The sequence below is a fragment of the Pteropus medius genome, unplaced genomic scaffold (assembly GCF_902729225.1).
Source record: "Pteropus medius unplaced genomic scaffold, Ma_sr-lr_union100, whole genome shotgun sequence".
Taxonomy (NCBI): Eukaryota; Metazoa; Chordata; class Mammalia; order Chiroptera; family Pteropodidae; genus Pteropus; species Pteropus medius.
The window spans coordinates 17,742,658-17,762,895 of record NW_024346667.1 but is presented as its reverse complement, the minus strand read 5'-3'; the positions used below and the strand labels follow the sequence as shown (position 1 = coordinate 17,762,895).

Genomic DNA, 20,238 nt, shown 5'->3' with positions numbered 1-20,238 from the left:
CATAAACATGTGCCCATTGACAGATAAAATTATCAGAAACTATCTCTGAGGGGAATAAGAGGTATAAGACTTACAAAAATGAACATCAAAATGGCAAAAGTAAATCATTTCTTATCCGCAATTATTTTAAATGTAAATAGATAAAATTATTCAAAGAAACAATAGATTGGCTGATTAGATAAAAAATAAACATGAACCAACTATATACTGTCTATAAGAGACTTACTTTAGATTCTGAAGCATGAAGATATTGAAAGCGAAAGGATGAAAAAGATATTCCATGCAAATAGTAAATAAAAGAGAGCTGGGGGGCTTATACTAATATCGGACAAAATAGACTTTGTCAAAAACTGTTATAGGAGACAAAATATACACTATATATTTACAAAAGGGTTAATTCATCTAGAAGATAAAACAATTATATAATCCCAAACAAACAAACAAGAAAAAAAACCCCAAATATATGAGGCAAACACTGACAGAATTGAAGGGAAAAACTGACAATTCTAAAATAGGAATTGAAGACTTTAATACCCCACTTTCGATAATGGATAGGACATCTAGAGAGAAGCTCAATAAGAAAAAAATTGACTTAAACAATATGATAACCAATTAGACCTAACAAACATATTGAGGTGACTACATCCAACAACAATAGAATATATATTTTTCTCATATGCAAAAGAGATGATATGTTAGGCTGCAAAACAAGTTTCAATGTATTTTAAAATACTAAAATCATACGAAGTATCTTTTCAAACCACAATGAAGTGAAACTATAAATCATTAACAGAAGAAAAATTTAAAAATTGACAAATATATAGAAATTAAATAGCAAACGAACAATAGGTCAAAGAAGAAATCACAGAAAAATTAGAAAATACTTAGAAACAAATGATAGTAAATGCATAACATACCAAAGCTTATGGGATGTAGAGAAAGCAGTGCTCAGTAGGAAATTTATACCAATTAATATCCATGTTGAAAAAATAAAAAATCTTAAATCAAGGAACCGGAAAAAGAATGATCTAAAACTTAAGCTAGCAGAAGAAAGGAAATAAAAAAAAAAAGATCTGTATGGTGATAAATGAAATAGAGAATAGAAAAACCATAAAGAGAATCAATAAAACAGATTGGATCTTAGAAAAATTCAACAGAATTGACAAAGGTTTAGCTAGACTGACAAAGGAAAAAAAAAAAGAAGATGCAAATAAATAAAACCAGAAATGAACACGAGAACATTACTACGTATGCTATAGAAACAAAATGATTTATATAAGAGTACTATGAACAGGCAACTCCACACCAAAAAATTAGATAATCTATGTTAAATGGACAGATTCCTAGAAATATACAAATTACCAAAACTGACTCAAAAGAAATTGAAAATTTAATAAAATTTATAAGAAGTAAAGAAATTGAATTAGTTATCAAAAATGTCCTAACAAAGAAAAATCCAGATGAGCTGGCTTCACTGGTGAATTCTACCAAACTTTTAAAGAAGAATTAACACCAATCTCCCTAACTCATTCTATGAGGTCTATATTATCCTGATACCAAAACCAGACTAACACATTTCAAAAATACAAAACAAAAATATAGGCCAATATTCTTTATGAATATAGAGGCAAAAATCCTCAACCAAATACCAGCAAACCGAATCCAACAGCATATTTAAAAGATTATGTACTATGACTTAGTAGGATTTATGCCAGGAATGAAAAAAAATTCAATGCAAGAAAGTCAATCAACATCATGAGCCATATTTATAGAATGAAGGGGAAACCACATAGATGCTCGGTTAATACAAGCATTTGAAAAAAGTTTTCATGATAAAAAAAAACAACAAGAAAACAGCAAACTAGGAATCTAAGAGAACTACCTTAACATGATAACAGACATTTACAGAAAACCTCACAGCCTATCAGCTAACATCAAAATGATCAAAGACTGAAAGTTTTCTCCTATAAGATCAGGAACAAAACAAAGATACCTGCTTTCACCATTTCTATATCCAACATTTTACTGGAAGTACTAGCCAAGGCAATTAGGTGAGAAGGAAAAAAAACCATCCAAATTGGAAAAGAAGTAAAAATCTCTCTATTCACAGATATAATCTCATGTATAGAAAATCCTGAAGAATCCACAAAATAACTTAGACCTAATAAACAAATTTAGGAAAGTTGTAGAGTACAAAATCAAAAATCAGTTGTATTTCTATACACAAGTAAGTTACTCTCTGAAAAGGATATTAAAGCAAAAAATCCAATTACAATAGCATCCAAAAAATAAAATACCTAGGAATAAATTCAATGAAATAGGTTCAAGACTTACATAGAAAACTACAACATTGCTGAAAGTAATTAAAAAAGACCTAAGAAATGAAAAGACATTTTATGTTCATGGACTGAAAGACTTAATGTTGTTAAGAAGATAATTTGCCCAAAGTGATCTATAGATTCATTGCAATTCCTATCAAAATTTTCACATTCTTTTTTGCAGAAGCGGAAAAAATCATCCTCAAATTCATACGAAATTGCAAAGGACCATGAATAACCAAACAATACTGACTACAAAGAACAAAATTAGAAGACTCACAATTCTCTATTTCAAAAGTTATAGTAATCAAAACAATGTGGTACTGGCATAAGGATAGACATAAAGACTAATGTAGAATTGAGAGTTTAGAAACAAATCTATACATCTATGGCCAACTGATTTTTGACCAGGTGCCAAGACCATTTAATAGGGTAAGAATTCAAAAATTGGTGCTAGGACAACTGTATATCCACATGAAGATGAATGAAACTGGATCTTATCTCATACCATATACCAAAATTTATTAAAAATGGATTAACAATCTGAATATAACAGCCCAAACTCTAACATTCTTAGAAAAAACATAGGGATAAATCTTCATGACCTTGAATTTGTGAATAGATTCTTAGATATGATGCCAAATATATGAGCAACAGAAGAAAAAATAGGCAGGTTAGACTTGATCAAAATTTAAAACTTTTGTTTATCAAAGGACATTATCAAGAAAATGAAAAGACAACTTACAGAAAAGGAGAAAATATTTGCAAATCATATGTCTGATAAGAATCTAGTATTCAAAATGTATAAAAAACTTTTACACTCAAGAACAAAAAGAAAAATTAAAAAATTAAATGTCTAACCTATGTACTTTATACTTGAAACTAATAAAATAAAATTAAAAAATATTGTAGTAGGTTATCTGGAGAAAAAATTTTTAAATGGTCAAAGAACTTGAATAGACATTTATCCAAAGAATATATACAAAGAATATATACATCTTTTTCTAATATGAAAAGATGCTCAACATCATTAGTGTTTAGGGAAATGCAAATCAAAATCACAATGAGATATCACTTCGCACATCCACTAGAATGGTTATAATTTTTTTAATGAAAATAAATGTAGTGAGATTATAGAGAAATTAGAAACCTTGTACATGGCTGGTGCAATGAAAAATGGTTCAATTGCTGTGGAAAATAATTCAGCAGTTTTTCAAAAAGTTAAATATAGGGTTACTATATGACTCAGCAATTCTACTTCTAAGTATTTACCCAAAAGAATTGAAAACAAGTACTCAAACAAATACATGTACATTTATGTTCATAGCAGCACTATTCACAATAACCAAAAGCTGAAACAACCCAAATGTTCATCACCTAGATAAACAACTTGTATATACACATACAATGGAATATTATTCAGCTATAAAAAGGAGTACAGTACTGATAATGCTAAAATCTTGAAATGTTATAGTGAAAGAAGTCAGACACGAACGCTCACAAAATAGATAAATCCATAAAGATGGAGAGCAGATTGGCAGTTGCCAGAAGTTGTGGGATGGGAGGAAAAGGACTTACTGCTTAATGGATACAGACTGTGTCCTTGGGTTAATAAAAATGTTTAGCAACTAGATAGAGGTGGTTTATGTGCAATCTTATGAATATACCAAATGTCGCTGAATTGTTCATTTTAACATGGTTAACTTATGTTATGCGAACTTCATCTCAATAATAATAATAAATAGCATTTTAAAAGTAGTTCCAAGTAAATCATATCTTCATGACTCAAATTATTGCATCTTAAAATTATCTTCATAAGTTATAATGCCACAGCATGATGAACATTAATTCCAAAAGCACTTATGTCTGTAAAGAGTGTTAAAATAGAAAAAGGTCCTACCCGTTATCCACAGTGAGTGCTGACAGGGAACCGGTTTTGTAGAAATTCAATGCATAACCATTCAATGGACACTTCCTTCCATTTCTATTACGTTTTACCAAGGAAAGGAAAGGAACGTTTTCAACATTGACATAAATTGTTCGTAGCATAACCTGAGAAATGCAGAGATTTTAGATTATTTGCATTTTTCTTTTGAGATATACCTCAATCTATTATAAAATTTGATTACTATGGTTTATTACATCTAGCTAACTAAAACAATAACCCAACAAATTTTAATAAAATATTGTCAAATGTTCAGTGTATTAAGGTTCTCCAAACTTTGATATAAATAACCAAATAAAATCAGTAAAAACATCAGTACTCAAAATATTAAAACTTTTTAAAATCATGAAAGTGATATCTCTAACTCAAAATTCAAAGTTATATAGTCACTTTTACAACCTCAGAAATATATTACAAATATTTTTTTAAATTCATTTTTCCTGAAAAAATATTTGCAAGCTTACAAACCTATACGGGTATCAGCTACACATGATGTCTTGTTCTTTTTTTCTATACTCATCTATTTTTTTCTTTCGAGATATACGTATCTGATTTTGGCCATTGGTATAATCACAGTTGATTGGAAGTTATTTTCCAATCAGCATGCTATGGATAAGGTATCAGGATCTAGGTAGGACCAGCAGTAATTATGTGGGGCAGTAAACAAAGTGGCTCTTGTATTAGTTTTAAAAATTTGATATATATTTATCGAGTTTCTACTCTGTCCCAAACACCATTTTTAGGTGTCAGATCACAAAAATGAAGACAAATACGAATTGCCCTCAAGTGGCTTATAGCAGGGCTTCTCCAATGTTAACATGCATTTTTATCTCAATAGTTCTGAGCTGACTCCCAAGATTTATCATATCTAGTAAGTGATACTGATACAGATGGTATCAGTATCACTTACTAGATATGGTTTAAGGTTCACACCTGGCATGGCAAGGGCTTAGGCCATAGTGATTCATACAGTTAAGACATATTGATATATGATAGGTCATTGAGAAAGTAACGTTCTTTTTTTTTATCTAATTCAATTTTTCTATTTTAAAACTACTGAAGTAGTAAATAATAATAATAATAATAATAATAATAATTTCAGAGAAAAGTACTGCCATTCTAGAGTAAGAGAAAAATGGCTTTGTTTCACTGAACATTTTGCTAGTATTAGAATCACATAAAAATTATTTATCTTAAATGAAAAACAGGATTAAAGAAAGTTTCACACCAAAATTTACATACATCATTTACCACATCCATATCAAATAAATCTTGATCAGTTATATCTGACAGGCAAGCAAACGGGGAGACAGCAGTTCTACTTTCAGTCCCCGGCATCAAATGAGAGACCAGTTCAGAATCTTCACATTCTTTACTGGAAAAATCTAACAATAAATCAAATGAAAAATCAAATAAGAAAATAATTGATTACTCTGTCTCAAATGATTCAGGGGAAAATATTAGGTTGTACTGTAATAAAAAAAAGAAAATAATTGAAAACTGATTTCTTATTAAACAAATTACTTAAAACAAATGATACTTGTTTATATCATTCTTAATAGGCAAATCATTGAAAAATTTTTTAAAAAGGAAAACATTTAAGATGAAAATTTAAGGATTATATTGCTGGATCATCACTGAGAAGGCTTTCCGCCTAAACTAAAATCATTCTAGTATCTGCTAGTGATTCTATATTTGTAGTTATGAATTGGTCTGTGTAACTCCATATCCAACCACTCAGAAATTAGACACTATTTACAAATTAGGAAACCTTGCTTCATTAAACACTAGTGGATCTGAGAATCCTAGGGCAAAATCCAGCAGCATCTACCTGTCCTTTAAAATGAATGTTATTATCAATTAATTTCTCTCAAGATGCTATGGAGCTACAAAAACTGAAAAACTTCTCTTAATATAGTTAAAATTGACATCATTGCTCATCTTCTTATGCTAACTCTATCATTCATATTCCAACATCACTCACCAGGATGCAAAAGTAATAGAGGAATGTTTCTAGGTCTTGTGGAGCTCACTCATGTCACCCTGGGCCTGAGTAGTGAGTTGAGAAAAGGAGCTATTGTCATGTCCTTCTCTAATGGTTATCTATTTATCTATCTAATCTACCTATGTCTGTCTGTCTGTCTGTCTTCATCTATCTATCTATCTATCTATCTATCTATCTATCTATCTATCTATTCTAATCTATCTCTTCTATTCCTCCTGCTATCTTCCTTTCTTCTTCTCTGACATCTTTCTCTGACAATAATACTCTTGTTTGTGTCTCATTATTTCTCCGAATGGCTCATTGCTTCTCTTCTGCTGCTCTCTGTGCCTCACTTTGTCATGATTTTCCTTTTCTACCGTCCACATTCTCTATATTGTTGTCTCTCTTTTTCAGTCTCACTCTCTTTGTCTGTCTCTGTTAATCTCTCTCTTTCTGTATGTCTGTCTCTCTTGTTTTTCTATCCATGCGTTTGTCTCTCTCTCTTTCTCTGTTTTCATCTATTTCTAGTGATGGCCTTCTCTCCCTCTCTATCTTAGAGTGTTTGTGTCTTATCTCTTTGCCTCTTTCTCTACTTCTCTCTCTCTGTCTCTCTCTCTCTCTGTCTCTCTCTCTATTTCAGATCCACCTGATTTCTAAGAATATATATTCTAGTATTTTCTCTATTATGTGTGGTAACCTCGAGGATAGAATTGACAAGACAGGGGCATTAGTGTTTCATTTGGGGGACAGGCAAGTACAGCTTCACTCAGGGCTATGCTTTATGAAACACATTTAACTGAAAATGGAAACCATGTTTTCTAATTCTGCCTCATCCATATTACTCCCATATTAATTGTTCAGTTGACCCCAAGTTTAGGAGAGAACTACAACAGTTTAATGTCTTACCCTTAAGCCTCCAACATTAAATGTATGACTTGGATTTATTAATAAGTAACCTACAGTTTTTAACAGTTAAAATTTTGTAATTTAACACAAAACTTTGTGGTTTAATACACCCTGAATTTGTTATCTTACGGTTCGGGAAATCAGAAGTCTGAAATGACTTATCACTAAGGTAAAACCAAGGGGTAGTTAGAGCTGTGTTTGCTCTTTCTGAGAGGCTCTGAAGGAGAATATATTTCCTTGCCTTTTCCAGCTTCCAGAGACTGCCACACAGGCTTGGGCAGGTGGCTTCCTTTCATCTTCAAAGCCATCAATGATTAGTCAAATCTTTCTCATATTACATCTAACTCTGATTCTCCTGTCTCCCTTTTTCACGTATAGCAGCTCTTATGATTACATAGGTCCACACAGATAATCCAGGATAATCTCTCTATCTCAAGGTCCACTGATTCAAAATTTAATTCAATCTACAATCTTAGTTCTCCCTTTGCTACATAACATATTCACAGCTTCCCAGGCTTAGGGCCCAGACATCTTTGGTGGGACACTGTAAATCTGTCTACCACAGAAACCACCTCAGAGAAGAATACAGAAGAAAGATAATTATTTTCACCCCTCCAAACCCAACTGTAGAAACTTGCCCGGAGACACTTCGGTTCTTTTCCACAAAGTTTACTTATTACGAGGTAATTTCTCCTTCTATGGTTGAATAAACTGACCATTTTCTCTTTGTCTTTTATAAGTCTTCTGTAATATAATATAATAATATAATATAATAATAATCCTATCATAACACATCCTAATATAATAATCTATCCAGAAATATGAACAAACCAAATCAGCCCTACTGCTCCCTTTTTCTCCTTGCTTCTTCTGGAAGTGAGGAAAACGGAATTCCACCACCTTTGAGCTCTCTCTCCTACCTTTTTATCTTAGGGCACTGAGTGTACTCTCTACTTCCAATCCCTATACTTTATCTGACATACGAATTTTCCTTATATTTTTATTTTCTTTTTCAGTTATTCTGTCCTTTCCTTAAAGTCCTGGGCAAAGCCTTAACTTCGTTAATATCCCCCAAAGTACTCAAAAAAGTACAGCATACTGACGACCACTTCTAAATATGCCAATATTCCTTTTCTTGTATTTCTAAAGTTATTCAGATTTGAAAATTTAACCAATTAAGAGCATCAATATCTACTAAAAGACAAATCATATCAGTAGGCAAGGGGATATTTTAGAATTAATTTAGACCACCGTATAGACCATACAGAAATATTTTAAGCATTTAGTGCCAAATCCAATCCATGATGGCTTAGACAATTCCAAAGAACACGTCCACAGCATAGATCTAAAGGATTACGTTAGTTTCCTGTGTGATTTTGCAGTAATTTTGTTTTTATTTTGCAAAGTTTAGTTTTGTCTCAAAATATTTACACTTAATTTCTTTTACTGGCTTTACATTTTGTTTGTGGACATTCACAGTCTTACCAATTTCTGAGAGAGGTAATTGGTACTCTTTTCTCATGTCAGCCAAATTAGAAATTGATAGGAGAAAGGAACCAAAATTCTCTCTAATTCTGTTATTGTGTTCTTCTACCACTGCAGCAAATTCCTTGGGAAGAGCATCTAGAATTTTCTAGGAATAAAGAAATAGATTAATGTAACTATTCAAAAAAAAAAAAAGCAGAGGCTTACCGAAGTCTCTGAGACACGAGGTCACAATACTTTTAAAAGTCTGGATGAAAATATATTTCTAAATATAAATTCTATTATTTGTAAAAGTATAAGTACAAAAACTAAAATTACTTCTTATTCTACTACCCAGGAATATAGGTTATAAAGATTTTGGTATATAGAATTTTCTTCCAGTCTATTATATACAAATTTTGTTGTAGTATTCAGCTTTTGTCTAATGTTTATACTCAACATTATATCTGGAGTATTTTACCGTGTCATAGAATATTATCTGAAAATATGAATTTTAGTATTGCCACATATAGCTATACTAAAATTCATCTAACCATTCCCTTTTTGTTGGGTATATAGGTGGCATCCAGTTCTCAGTTACAAATAATTAAAATATGTTATGGTTTGAATTGTGTCCCTCAAAAAACCATATGTTGAAATCTTAAGCTTCAGTGTTTCAGAATGTAGCCTTATTAGGAAATAGGTCATTGCAGATGCAGTTAGTTATGATGAGGTCATACTAGAGTAGGACGGGCCCCTAATCCAATATGACTAGTGTCCTTATAAAAAGGGAAAATTTGGACACAGAGACATGCACACGGGGAAAATGCCTTATGAACATAAGGATAAAAATCAAGGTGATGTTATCTACAAGCCAAAGAATGCCAAAGATTACCAGGAAACTACCAGAAGCTAGGAGAGGGACAGGGAACAGATTTTCCCTGAGTCTTCAGAGAGAACTAACTCTGTCTGGGCTTTTGGCCTCCGGAACTGAGAAATAGCATATTTGCGTTGTTTAAGCCACCCAGTTCGTGTTACTTCGTTACAGCAGCCTAAAGAAAACTAATAAAATAATATTTTTACATAATTTTTATTTGTATTTTTGATTATATCATTAGTATAAATTGAAAAAAATAAAAATATCACATTAAGGAATATTTTTAAATGATATATCTATTTACGGTCCTGTCAACATAACTGTTAACTGCAATCTTTGCCATATTAACAAGTAAACTATAGTATCTGGTTAATTTCCTTTTTATTATTGGTGGGATTATATTACATTTCATTTTCTTTGTAACTTTATTATATGGAAAAGCTGTACTTTTAGTATATAAAAAAAGCATTAGATCTAATTTACATTTGAAGACTTACTAAACTGTTATTAATTGCAATCATTTTTCTGTTGATTCTTTTTCAGTAAGTAGTGATTTCATCTGTAAATAACAATAACTATTAAAATAAGAGTTAACACTTATTGAGTGTTTTCTATGTCCTAAGCACTGTTCTAAGCACTTTGCATGTATTAATTAATTTAATGCTCATAGCAGTACTATTATGATTCGCAATCTACAGATAAGTAAATAAATAAGCCTGGATAAAGAAATTTGCTTTAGCACATAGGTCACCCATGTGCTAAGTGGCAGAGCTGGAAAGGAGTCCAGGAATCAGGCTTCAAATTATTCTACGTACTTATGCTCACTGTGCTTACCTTCCCCATAGTTATATCATATTTTTATTTCTTGCCATTTGGCAACGAGTAGAATTTTTAGAACAATATTTTCAAATGGCTGTTAAACTGAATATTTATATCTTCTTGTTTCAAATATAAATGTTACTGTGGCTATTATTTCACCATTAATTGTAATGTTCGAGGTCATCTTCAATGTAATAAAAAAATCCTGTTATTCTCTTGCTAAAAACTTCTACTAGAAATAAAGTTCTCCATTTTTAAATAAGACTTCAGTCTTTTCCTGGAGAAGTTACTATATATACCAAGAACTGACTGAGGCATGATAAAGAAATAACTAGTTAATGACAGCACAATTTAGTTATTGGAAAAATCAATTGCATTGCATATTATAATGGAAAGAGTTTACATAAGATTACAAGATTGTAGTATATATTTTTCTCTTACCACTGAATGAGCAAATTTCTTTTTCAAGTTTTTCACACAGGGAGGAAGATACCGTCTTCCAAAAAGATTTGCTAACACCACCACTAAGGTTTCCATCACATCTTGAGAAAATGTCTTTTGCCCTGTTTAAAATAAAGAGCTTAATTTTTCAAAACTTTAGAGAACAAAATTCATCATTTTAGAAGTACAGTGAGCCATTTCCTAAAACTTAAACTTAAAATTTCAAGGTAAGACACATTGAAAAATTCACTTTCCAGACATTTGGTGAATTTTTAATAAATTCAATAAAAGTTTATAATAATGCCAACTAATTGACCCCCATACTGACACAGATTGTTGGTACCCTTGGGTCCATACTTAGCTGCAGGAACCAAAAGAAAAAACAAAAAACAAGAACAACTGTTTTGCCCTTTAGTTCTGGAATCGCCCTGGATTTTATCATGGTCCTCAAACCTTCCCTTCGCTGCCTGGTTCCACTCAGTGTTTCCCACCTCTCCTCAAAATCTACTAAGGAACGAAGGCCTTATGCTGCTTTCCAAATTCCTGAAGCCGAAGGTTAACCCGCACCCACTCACTCTTAAGCAAACATTATAGTCTAACTACTACCCATGTGTTGAGTCCTGATAGTTCTCTCCCTGGAATATGTATTTCCTACATTTCCATGTGCCCAAATCCTTGTAGTATGTTAGGGACTAAATCTCAAGGGAAAACCTTTGTCTGATCCCTGATTTTTAATCAGCTACAGCATTTAATAGAATGCCATGTCCAAACTGATAGCCACTTAATGACCGATCAGTAAAAGAATGAGTAAACAACACTCATTCACGTGAGAACTTGGAAACTTTAATAGTGTGAAGCTACATGGCCTCGCACTATCAGAGAAATGCGGAGCCCTGAGAGTGAAGCTCCTGACTTCAAATAAACAAACAGAAAACCTCAATTTGATGTCTTTCTACCGACAGCATTATGACAAATTCATTTTAGTTTTTTTATTCTTTTAACATTGTGATACATTACTCACAATATTTATAAAATAACTAAAATTCAGTGATGATTGTTTCTATAATTCTTTTGTAAAAAAATATAGATTAATATGGATTAAAGGCTTTATGATTTGATGTATTAGTAGTTCTAAGGTATATAATATTATTTTCATTATTTTATGTCATTTTAACAAAAGTTGATAATTTACTGAAAATAAAATGAACAATGGGGTATTAATTATATATTTCAGTTTCCAGCTGTCTTTGAGTTTGGATCATATCACTTTCTTTCTTTCTCTAGCAAATTAAATTTCAATGTGATAAAGTTATGGAAAAGGAAAATATAATTTATTATTTAAAAAAATAAAATCATTACAGATAACACTGTGATGCTATCATATTCCTACAGTTTGTATTTGACTTAGAACTTTACCTTCATATTTTACTGTGATATAGCTAATAATTAGGACTTAGATATGAGTATATCAGAGGCCTATTTTTCATACCAATGACTGGATGTAAAAAGGACAAATTAGCAATTCTATATATATATTATTGCAATTTATTTCAATTGATATATGTTAAAAATGCCTCGTGATTTCAGAAGAATTGTATTTATTATTCTAATGGTTTAGTTTTTAAAATTTAAAGTACATTAAATGGTCATTTGAAACATTTCCATCACAAATATACCATGTCTATATTAATAATATTTTTATAAACATATTTAATGATATAAAATAAGAAAAATGTTCAAAATCAATTCAGAGAAAAAAGCAGTTAGAAAATGTCATACTACCCAAAAGGAATGCAGTTCTGGGGAATGTGTGGGTAAATTGTGTGCGTTTGTGCACACAATGTAAAGAGTGTTTCAGAAAGGAATATTTGCTTACCATCTATGTTGATTGGAATACACAACTTGTGAAATAAACATTTCTCCAGCAAGCTTACTAAAACAAAGTTTGCAGGTTCATGGTAGTGCAAATGGGACACAAGTCCAGAATACCCAGTGGGAATACACTCTGAATTCAGGTACCCCTATAAATCAATTTTAACATGTTAACCTCAGTCTCTAGATCTCAGAAATATCAAACAAATAAATTGTTAATAAAGAAGTTTTTAGTACAGTGGATTTAAATAGATGTACTAAAACTTTAATTTAGTGGAAATACGTTTAAATCTTACCTCTGTGGCCAAAAATTGCAAAGAATATATAAAGTAAAACTTTAACATGCACTTGATCTTTGGTTGCTTGAAGGACATCAATGAATGTTGGAGAACAGATAATGCCTATACATACATATATCAAAATATCAAGTTAGATATTAAGCAAATTTTGTAATGTGTCTTCCAAAAGTAATATCCAAAGGACAAGTAACATTTCTATTGTAGATCATATATATCTACGTGCAACATATAATGTATAATATGTTTTTTACATTTTTAAGTTAGGCATTGAATACTGCTTTATTATATTATTATAATTATTATATTTATTTATTATATTTAGATATTCCATAATGTTTTATATGACATATGTGTGTATAATAGAAAATAGTAAGAAAAACTTAGAGAGATAAATAATTACAAGTTTATGCATGACAGGTAAGAAGTCAAAATAAGGTATAAAAATGTAAAACCAATAATTATGTTTCAGTATCTTTTATATTTTCAACCATTAGTTACTTCTTTGAAATTTGATTTTTAAAATGTTTTAGACCAGATATAATTACAGAAAAAATATGTTTCTTTTCTAATACACACAGAGACCAGAGATAATTAAAAGAGGAAAATCATGGGCTTAATTTTGCATATGTTTGAAAGCGTGAAAGTTAAAAGCATGTTTTTGTGTTGAATAAGGGGGCTATAAAGGAGAATCAAATGTTACAGTGGGTTGATTTACAGTACATTATTATTTTATTCCTTTCAGCTTATGTAATTTATGCAACATTATAAAACTGAGCTTAAATGATTATATTTATTAAAGTTATTTAAATAATATGAAACGACGTACCTTTGCTTTAGCATCCTCTTTGTCATCTGCTTTGGCAATTAACAGCATGAGTCTGAGAACCAAGGATATGCTTAGAGGAAACTGACCCTTCAGCTTGGGCACGTTTGACTTCAAGAGTCTTTCTATCTTAGGTAACGGAATACCATAGAAAAACACATTCCCTATAAGATCTTCTCCACGTCTTCCTGCACGACCAGACATCTAAAGAGAGAATCATAGAACAGTTTAAAATCATTTCAAATATTGTCTCTGTAAATGGTTAATGTCTAACTTACCTACACTGTGTGGAACACTAAACTTTCAAAAATCCTGAGTTATTTGTTGCTTGGCATGTTAATTTTAGCAACATTTAAAATATTATTTTATTTTACAGATCTATTATTAAAATGTGTTTGCTTTTCAGTAATACTTGTTTTAAGATCATGATTTTTAAAGTAAGGACAATTTTTGTCTTATCTTACAATGTCTTTTCAGAAACTAGTCTGAACAGAAAACATTGTAGACACTCAAATTATAATCGTAGATACTTGGCACCTTTGAGTGCTCAGAAGATACGATTACTGTTTCTTCACATTATCTTTCAATTCAATAATATTTACCAAAGCAGGAATAGTCTCAAGAAATCTAATCTATTTAGCCAGTTAATAAGTGCTCAAAACATCTTAAAACGTAATCATATTCATACAATCTCCTGCATCTAGAACCCATTTTAAAATAGATGTTTCCAGTCCCTATGAATATAAATGTAATACAAGGCAGTAGTATAAATACCTGTCGAAAGTTCAAGGCATTCAGAAAAACAGAATCTTCTATAAAAACAACAGATTTACATGGCATATTAATTCCCAAAGCAAGGGAGGAGGTAGCTATTACCACCTATGGGTGAAGGGTAAAAAATAAAATAAAATAAAATAAAAAGCAAATTTAACATAGACTATATAAATGTGTGCATAGTCTCTAAATATTGACTAGATTAGATCCCTTGAAATCATTTTTCTTGAGTAAAACTCCAATTGAAAGCCAATGTCAGCAAAAATACAAACTCTACTACATTTTTTGAAGTAAATAACTTTCGTAGAGATTTCTATTCACCTTAATGTTTTCCTTAATATTACAATTATATAGCATTTTCAGATTGTGAAATGATATGAAATCACAGCCATTCAGTAAGCTTTTAATCTTTTTTTTTAAATAAATAAAAACAATAGATTGTAAAAGGAGTATTATTTTTACATGAAAACATTTCTAAGAAAGGAAAACAGTAGAGAATAAACGCAGAGGGAGAGCAGGAACCAGGTCACATTAAGCATTAAAAAATCACTCTAACTAGTTTAGATTTTAAGAGAAAGGGGAGTAACATGATATAATTAATATCTATAAAATTGCTTTAGTTGGTCTTCCAACTAATTTTAGGAGGTGATGAATGGAAGCTGAATGATCTGACAGGGGCTTTTAGATTATTCTGGAGAAGATGGTGTTATTGAGTAGGAAATAGTATTCTCAACTGAGATAAGATATATGAATAAAGCAGATTTCCTGGGACTTTGCTTTCCTACCTCAATTTTAAAATGCTATTTTGATTCATATTTCTTAGAAAAAAACAGAGGCTATCAGCCATAATTTGTCCTATCTCTATCTTTCCCAAAAATCACTTGAAGTTGCTCATACCCTTTCATGTTTCTCTCTAAGCTTTTATCTCTTAAAATAGACACAATAAACGCTTTTACATTTTTCTCTAAGTTCTAGTTTAGCTCCACCGCATAGGTTTAGCTATATAGTATTTTACTTACCTAACAACTCCATAAATTTTTATGTCCATTATGAAGTCTTTTTTATGTGTTTTGACCTAGTAATTATGTAAAAATGTTAAATTAGTATACCTGCCTAATGGTAGGACCATCTGTACCTCTACTAATGATTTTATCTTGAAACATATTTTGTTTGATAGAAACATAGCCAGACCAGCTTTCTTTCAGTTATTATTAACATTTCTTTCCCTTTCAATCCTTTAGCTCTTTTTACATTTTAAAAGTGTTCCATATCATTAAAAACTTCTTGGATATTTTGTTAATTAAGTTCAAAAATGTTTTTTAAAAAACTTTAAAAATGTTTCTCTTAATTAGAGTCATTAAGTTCAAATGCATCCAGTTTATTCAATGTAATTGTTACATTTGATGATCTGGATGTCATTTTATACTTTCTATACAGTTATACTTGTGCTTTCTATTAGTGACTGTTTTAAATCTTTTCATCTGCTTTCTTGGTTACTTCCTGATACATTCAAATATTTTACGTGCTTTTCATTTTTTCACCATAGCTTGGATGTTGCATGTTCATATTCTGTTCTTTCAGTGGGCACTAACAAATTTATAATCTATACCTATAAAAGCCCCAAATTGATGAATAATTTTATCTTTCATTTAGATATTACCTCAAACAACCTCTACTTCTAAAATATATACTATCGTAAACATATTTTTCCTTTTTTATTCCTATGTGTTATTTTTATTCAGATAATAAAAGATTTAAGCTACCCATATTTGCCATTTTCTAAGGTCATTCTTTTATGTATTTTGGCCATCTTTTATTTTCTTGAATTACTCTCTTTCTGCCTAATTTAGAATTGATGAGGTGAGATGCCGAATACTTTTAGTTTTTATTTGTCTAAAATTCTCCACTGTGCGTTCGTTCTGGAAAGATAATAATCTAAGTGGAAAGTTATTTTCTTTAGGTTTTTGAAGGTAAAATTTCACTTATCTCTGGCTTCCATTTTTGCTTTTGGGAAGTCAGATGTCGATCTGTTATAGTAATCTATTTTCTCAGAATGTTTTTAATGTGCTTTATTGTTAACATTGTTTGCTTACTAAACAATTAGTATATAGTAAAATATATAAAGTAAAAACTGGCATAACTACAAAGAGAAACAGAAATTTTTAAATTAAGAATGAGAGATTTTAACACTTTCTATTCTCAATAATTCTACTCTCAATAACTGATAGAAAATTTAAAAAAAAATTACCAATAACACAGATTTAAATTAAGAAGCCTCACAGAACACTAAGCCAGTATCTACAGAACACATATTTTAATGCATGCACAGAAAATATTTCTAAACAAACTCTATTTTTATAACCCTTTTATATTTATAGTAATTTGCAAAGATAGTAGAGTTCTTATATTCTGCACTCGGTTTCCCCTGTTATTAACATCTTAAATTTGCACCATACATTTTTTACAATTAATTAAAAAACATTGATACATTATTATTAACTAACATTCATACTTTTTCCAGATTTCCTTAGTTTTTACCCGATAACCTTTTTTGGATCCACCTAGAATATCACATTGCATTTGGTAGACATGTCCCCTTTGGCTTTTCTTGGTTGTAATAGTTTCTCAGGCTTGTCTAAAAGAAATTGGGACTCTGGAGATATGACTCATTCAAAGACTGGGGCAAGAATTATACAAGATAAGAGAGCGTCTTACTTTGGCAGAAAGTAAGGAAATGCTGAATAACAACAACAACACTCACAATGATGGGAGCATGCCAAATGGATACAGGAAGCAAGTGAAAGAGCTTCCAATGGCCAAAACTGGAACCATGCGACCAAGAAAATAAGTAGCATTGAATTAAAATCCAAAGCATAAAATAATATTCATGTGTTCATACTGATATGAAATAAGTGTTAAATACATAAATAAATGAGGTAGTAGAGGCACAGTTCCTATATAGCATCCTAAATAATTTATTTAGCTACTTCAACTATAAGGAGGTAAAGTATGACTCAACTAGCTACTACTTAAGTGTGGGCTGTACATAGTGACTTCCTTCTAAGGAGGACAGTAGGGAAAATGGGAATAATAGGTAAATTTATAGTGGAGTAGTCTAATAAATATGATCTCAGCAGGGTGCTCAAGTTAACATCAATAGCGATGCCATAGCCATAGTCTATAATTCTGATATATGATGAGAATAACATGTTATCTCTGTGGTCCTCCTTCAAGAAACACAAAGTGCCCATTTAATCATGAGAACATCAGAGAAATCCCAATTGAGTGATATTCTACAGATTATCCTCTTATTAAGATCTTCAAAATCATGGCAAATCTGAGAAACTGTCACAGCCAAGAGAGCCTAAAGAGATCTGAGAACAACAAAAATGTAATGTTGTATCCTTGGAACAGAAAAGGGACATTAGAGGAATAACTGAGGAAATCTGAATAAAAAAACGGACTTTAGTTAATAAAAATTTATCAATATTATGTTTGCTAATTATAACAAACATATCATACGAACATAAGATGTTAAATCATATGGCAATTTGGGTGTATGGTATATAGGATACTCTCTGCACTATATTCACAATTCCAGCTTTTAACCACAATAATCAAAATTTATCAAGGTAAAGTAGACAAATAGAGTCCTTCTGAAAAAATTTAGCAATATATTTCTAGAGCCTGAAAATTACTTTTGCTCTTTGAAATACTTTGTAGAATCAATTGATCCCATCAATAATCAGAAACGACTGTATATGTTCATAAACAAAAAATTTCAACATTAACATAATGTTTAAATAAACTATATATGCATATGTTATGATGAACTCATAAAATGTTTATTATATAATGTTAATTAATACAGACTTAATTACATGCTATTAGGCAGAGTAGATATGATCCTAAATTGCAAGTGCATTATATATTAACTATGTAAAAACATATTTAAAAGAACAGAATATAAAATGCTAAAAGGTTAGCAGACTATCCCTCCAAGTAGTGAGATTATGAGGGAGTAGATAGAATGACTTCCCCACAAGCAGTCAGGGTACATTTCTTCCTCCTACTTAGTCCAAAGGAATGAAGGCGCTACTTTTAGGAAAATTATCCTCAAAGTTCACCAACCTTGACATGCTTCTGTCTGAAAAGCATCTCTACAACTTGTCTTTGTTTATATTCCATTGAACCGTGATGATATCCAATGCCCCGTTTTAACAGACTGTGCAGTTTGTAGCCTTGTCTTGTTCCTCTCAATCTGAGTAAGATCTTTGCTAAAGTCTGAAATACCCAAACAGTTTGCAGTATCAGATTAAAGCATTTATCCTTCAACTTAACAGTGATGTTATATGTTAAAAGATTATTTAGAAATCAACGCAGAGTTGGACAAAATTCTACAAAGAGTAGTTCTGTTTAGGTCAGAACCCATAGCCTATTTAAACTGTAAAATGCCTAATATGTGGTATTTAAGTAGAATATTTTCATCATACCTGACACTTGAAGCTTGATATCTGATCCTGGCAAATGCAACTGAATCTTACATGTGATGAACCTTTGTTCATTCATTTCTTCATCAGGAACATGCACTTCATTTTCTTCCCCATACCCACTGAGTGGTTGAGGCCTAGCCTTGCTCCCAAAGTATTTAATCACTGGTTATCGCTCTAATGGACTGAACTAAGGTTCCAGCTCAGCCTGGGGCAGTGAGGAAACACTGAAGGGAAAGGACAAGAGGGGGATGAGGGACCAGAGTGCTTTGAGGCTGGTAGCAAAGACCATCTCTGCCTAAATTCTCAGCTTAGTCTGATTTTCTGTCACCCCCATTTTGTTCTACGTTTGCTGTTATCTAAATCTAACTTAGTTTGTTTTTTTTTTCATTATCACCTCCAGTCATATCTGACCAGTGTTGGTTGTTTTCTCTCTCACTCTCTTTCTCTGTATCTTCCTGTTTATCTTTTCTGTGTTATCTTTGTGTCTGTCACTTTCCATTCTCTCTCATTCTCTCTCTCTGTCTCTGTCTCTCTCTCTCTCTCTCTGTCTCTCTTTCTTTCTCTCCCTCCCTCTCCCCAATCCTTCCCCTCCCCTTGTCTCCTTTTTCTTTGAAACTTCCTGTGTCTGCTTCTATACATTTCTTTGTCTATCTCTGTCAGTTATTATTATCGTTTCTTTCTCTCTTCTCTTTCTCTCTCTTTTCTCTCTCTCATTCTGCCTCTCTTTCTCCCCCTCTCCCATAACTTAAAGAAAGAAAAAAACATAAACAAATAATAACCACAGTTCTCTGACTACTACTGAATGGTTAGGTCAACCAACAACATTTAATAAGCACCCTTTGTTTAGGGTGTCTGTCCATGTTCTAGAATTAAGTTTTTGAATGAGAGTGGCATAAGGGAGAAGTATAAAACAATCATAATGCCACAGTTTCTAGTCTGAAGAACTATGTACAAAGTAGGTAAAGAACAGAGGAGGAAGAATTTTCAGAAGGCAAATATGAATTTGAGCTTCTTTTAGCAAGACGTTGCTTAAGCCTGTAGCTCAGAAAAAGATTTTATATTTAATTTATATATTTCTGTTTATATAAAGAAATAGCTATAATTAACTTCAGTTAATAGGCAATTTCATAGAGGTATGTGTTATATACCTTGACATAAGTCTTGAAGCTGTTTTCAATAGCTATATAAAATCACACAAATCTTAATTTCTCCAACCTCCAACT

At 31.3% G+C, this 20,238-nt stretch overlaps 1 protein-coding gene across 1 annotated transcript in view; it reads right to left on the bottom strand.

Moving 5' to 3' along the window:
• Positions 1–20,238, bottom strand: part of LOC120613195 (probable ATP-dependent RNA helicase DDX60) — a 78,330-nt gene that overhangs the window by 2,847 nt on the left and 55,245 nt on the right. Inside the window, exons 28-36 of the mRNA XM_039875784.1 lie at positions 18,654–18,806; positions 14,523–14,627; positions 13,752–13,952; positions 12,923–13,027; positions 12,631–12,775; positions 10,755–10,876; positions 8,639–8,786; positions 5,506–5,648; positions 4,219–4,370 (exon numbers count right to left, since the gene is read on the bottom strand). Of these exons, the coding sequence (XP_039731718.1) occupies positions 4,219–4,370; positions 5,506–5,648; positions 8,639–8,786; positions 10,755–10,876; positions 12,631–12,775; positions 12,923–13,027; positions 13,752–13,952; positions 14,523–14,627; positions 18,654–18,806 (1,274 nt within the window). The remainder of the gene's footprint in view (positions 1–4,218; positions 4,371–5,505; positions 5,649–8,638; positions 8,787–10,754; positions 10,877–12,630; positions 12,776–12,922; positions 13,028–13,751; positions 13,953–14,522; positions 14,628–18,653; positions 18,807–20,238) is intronic.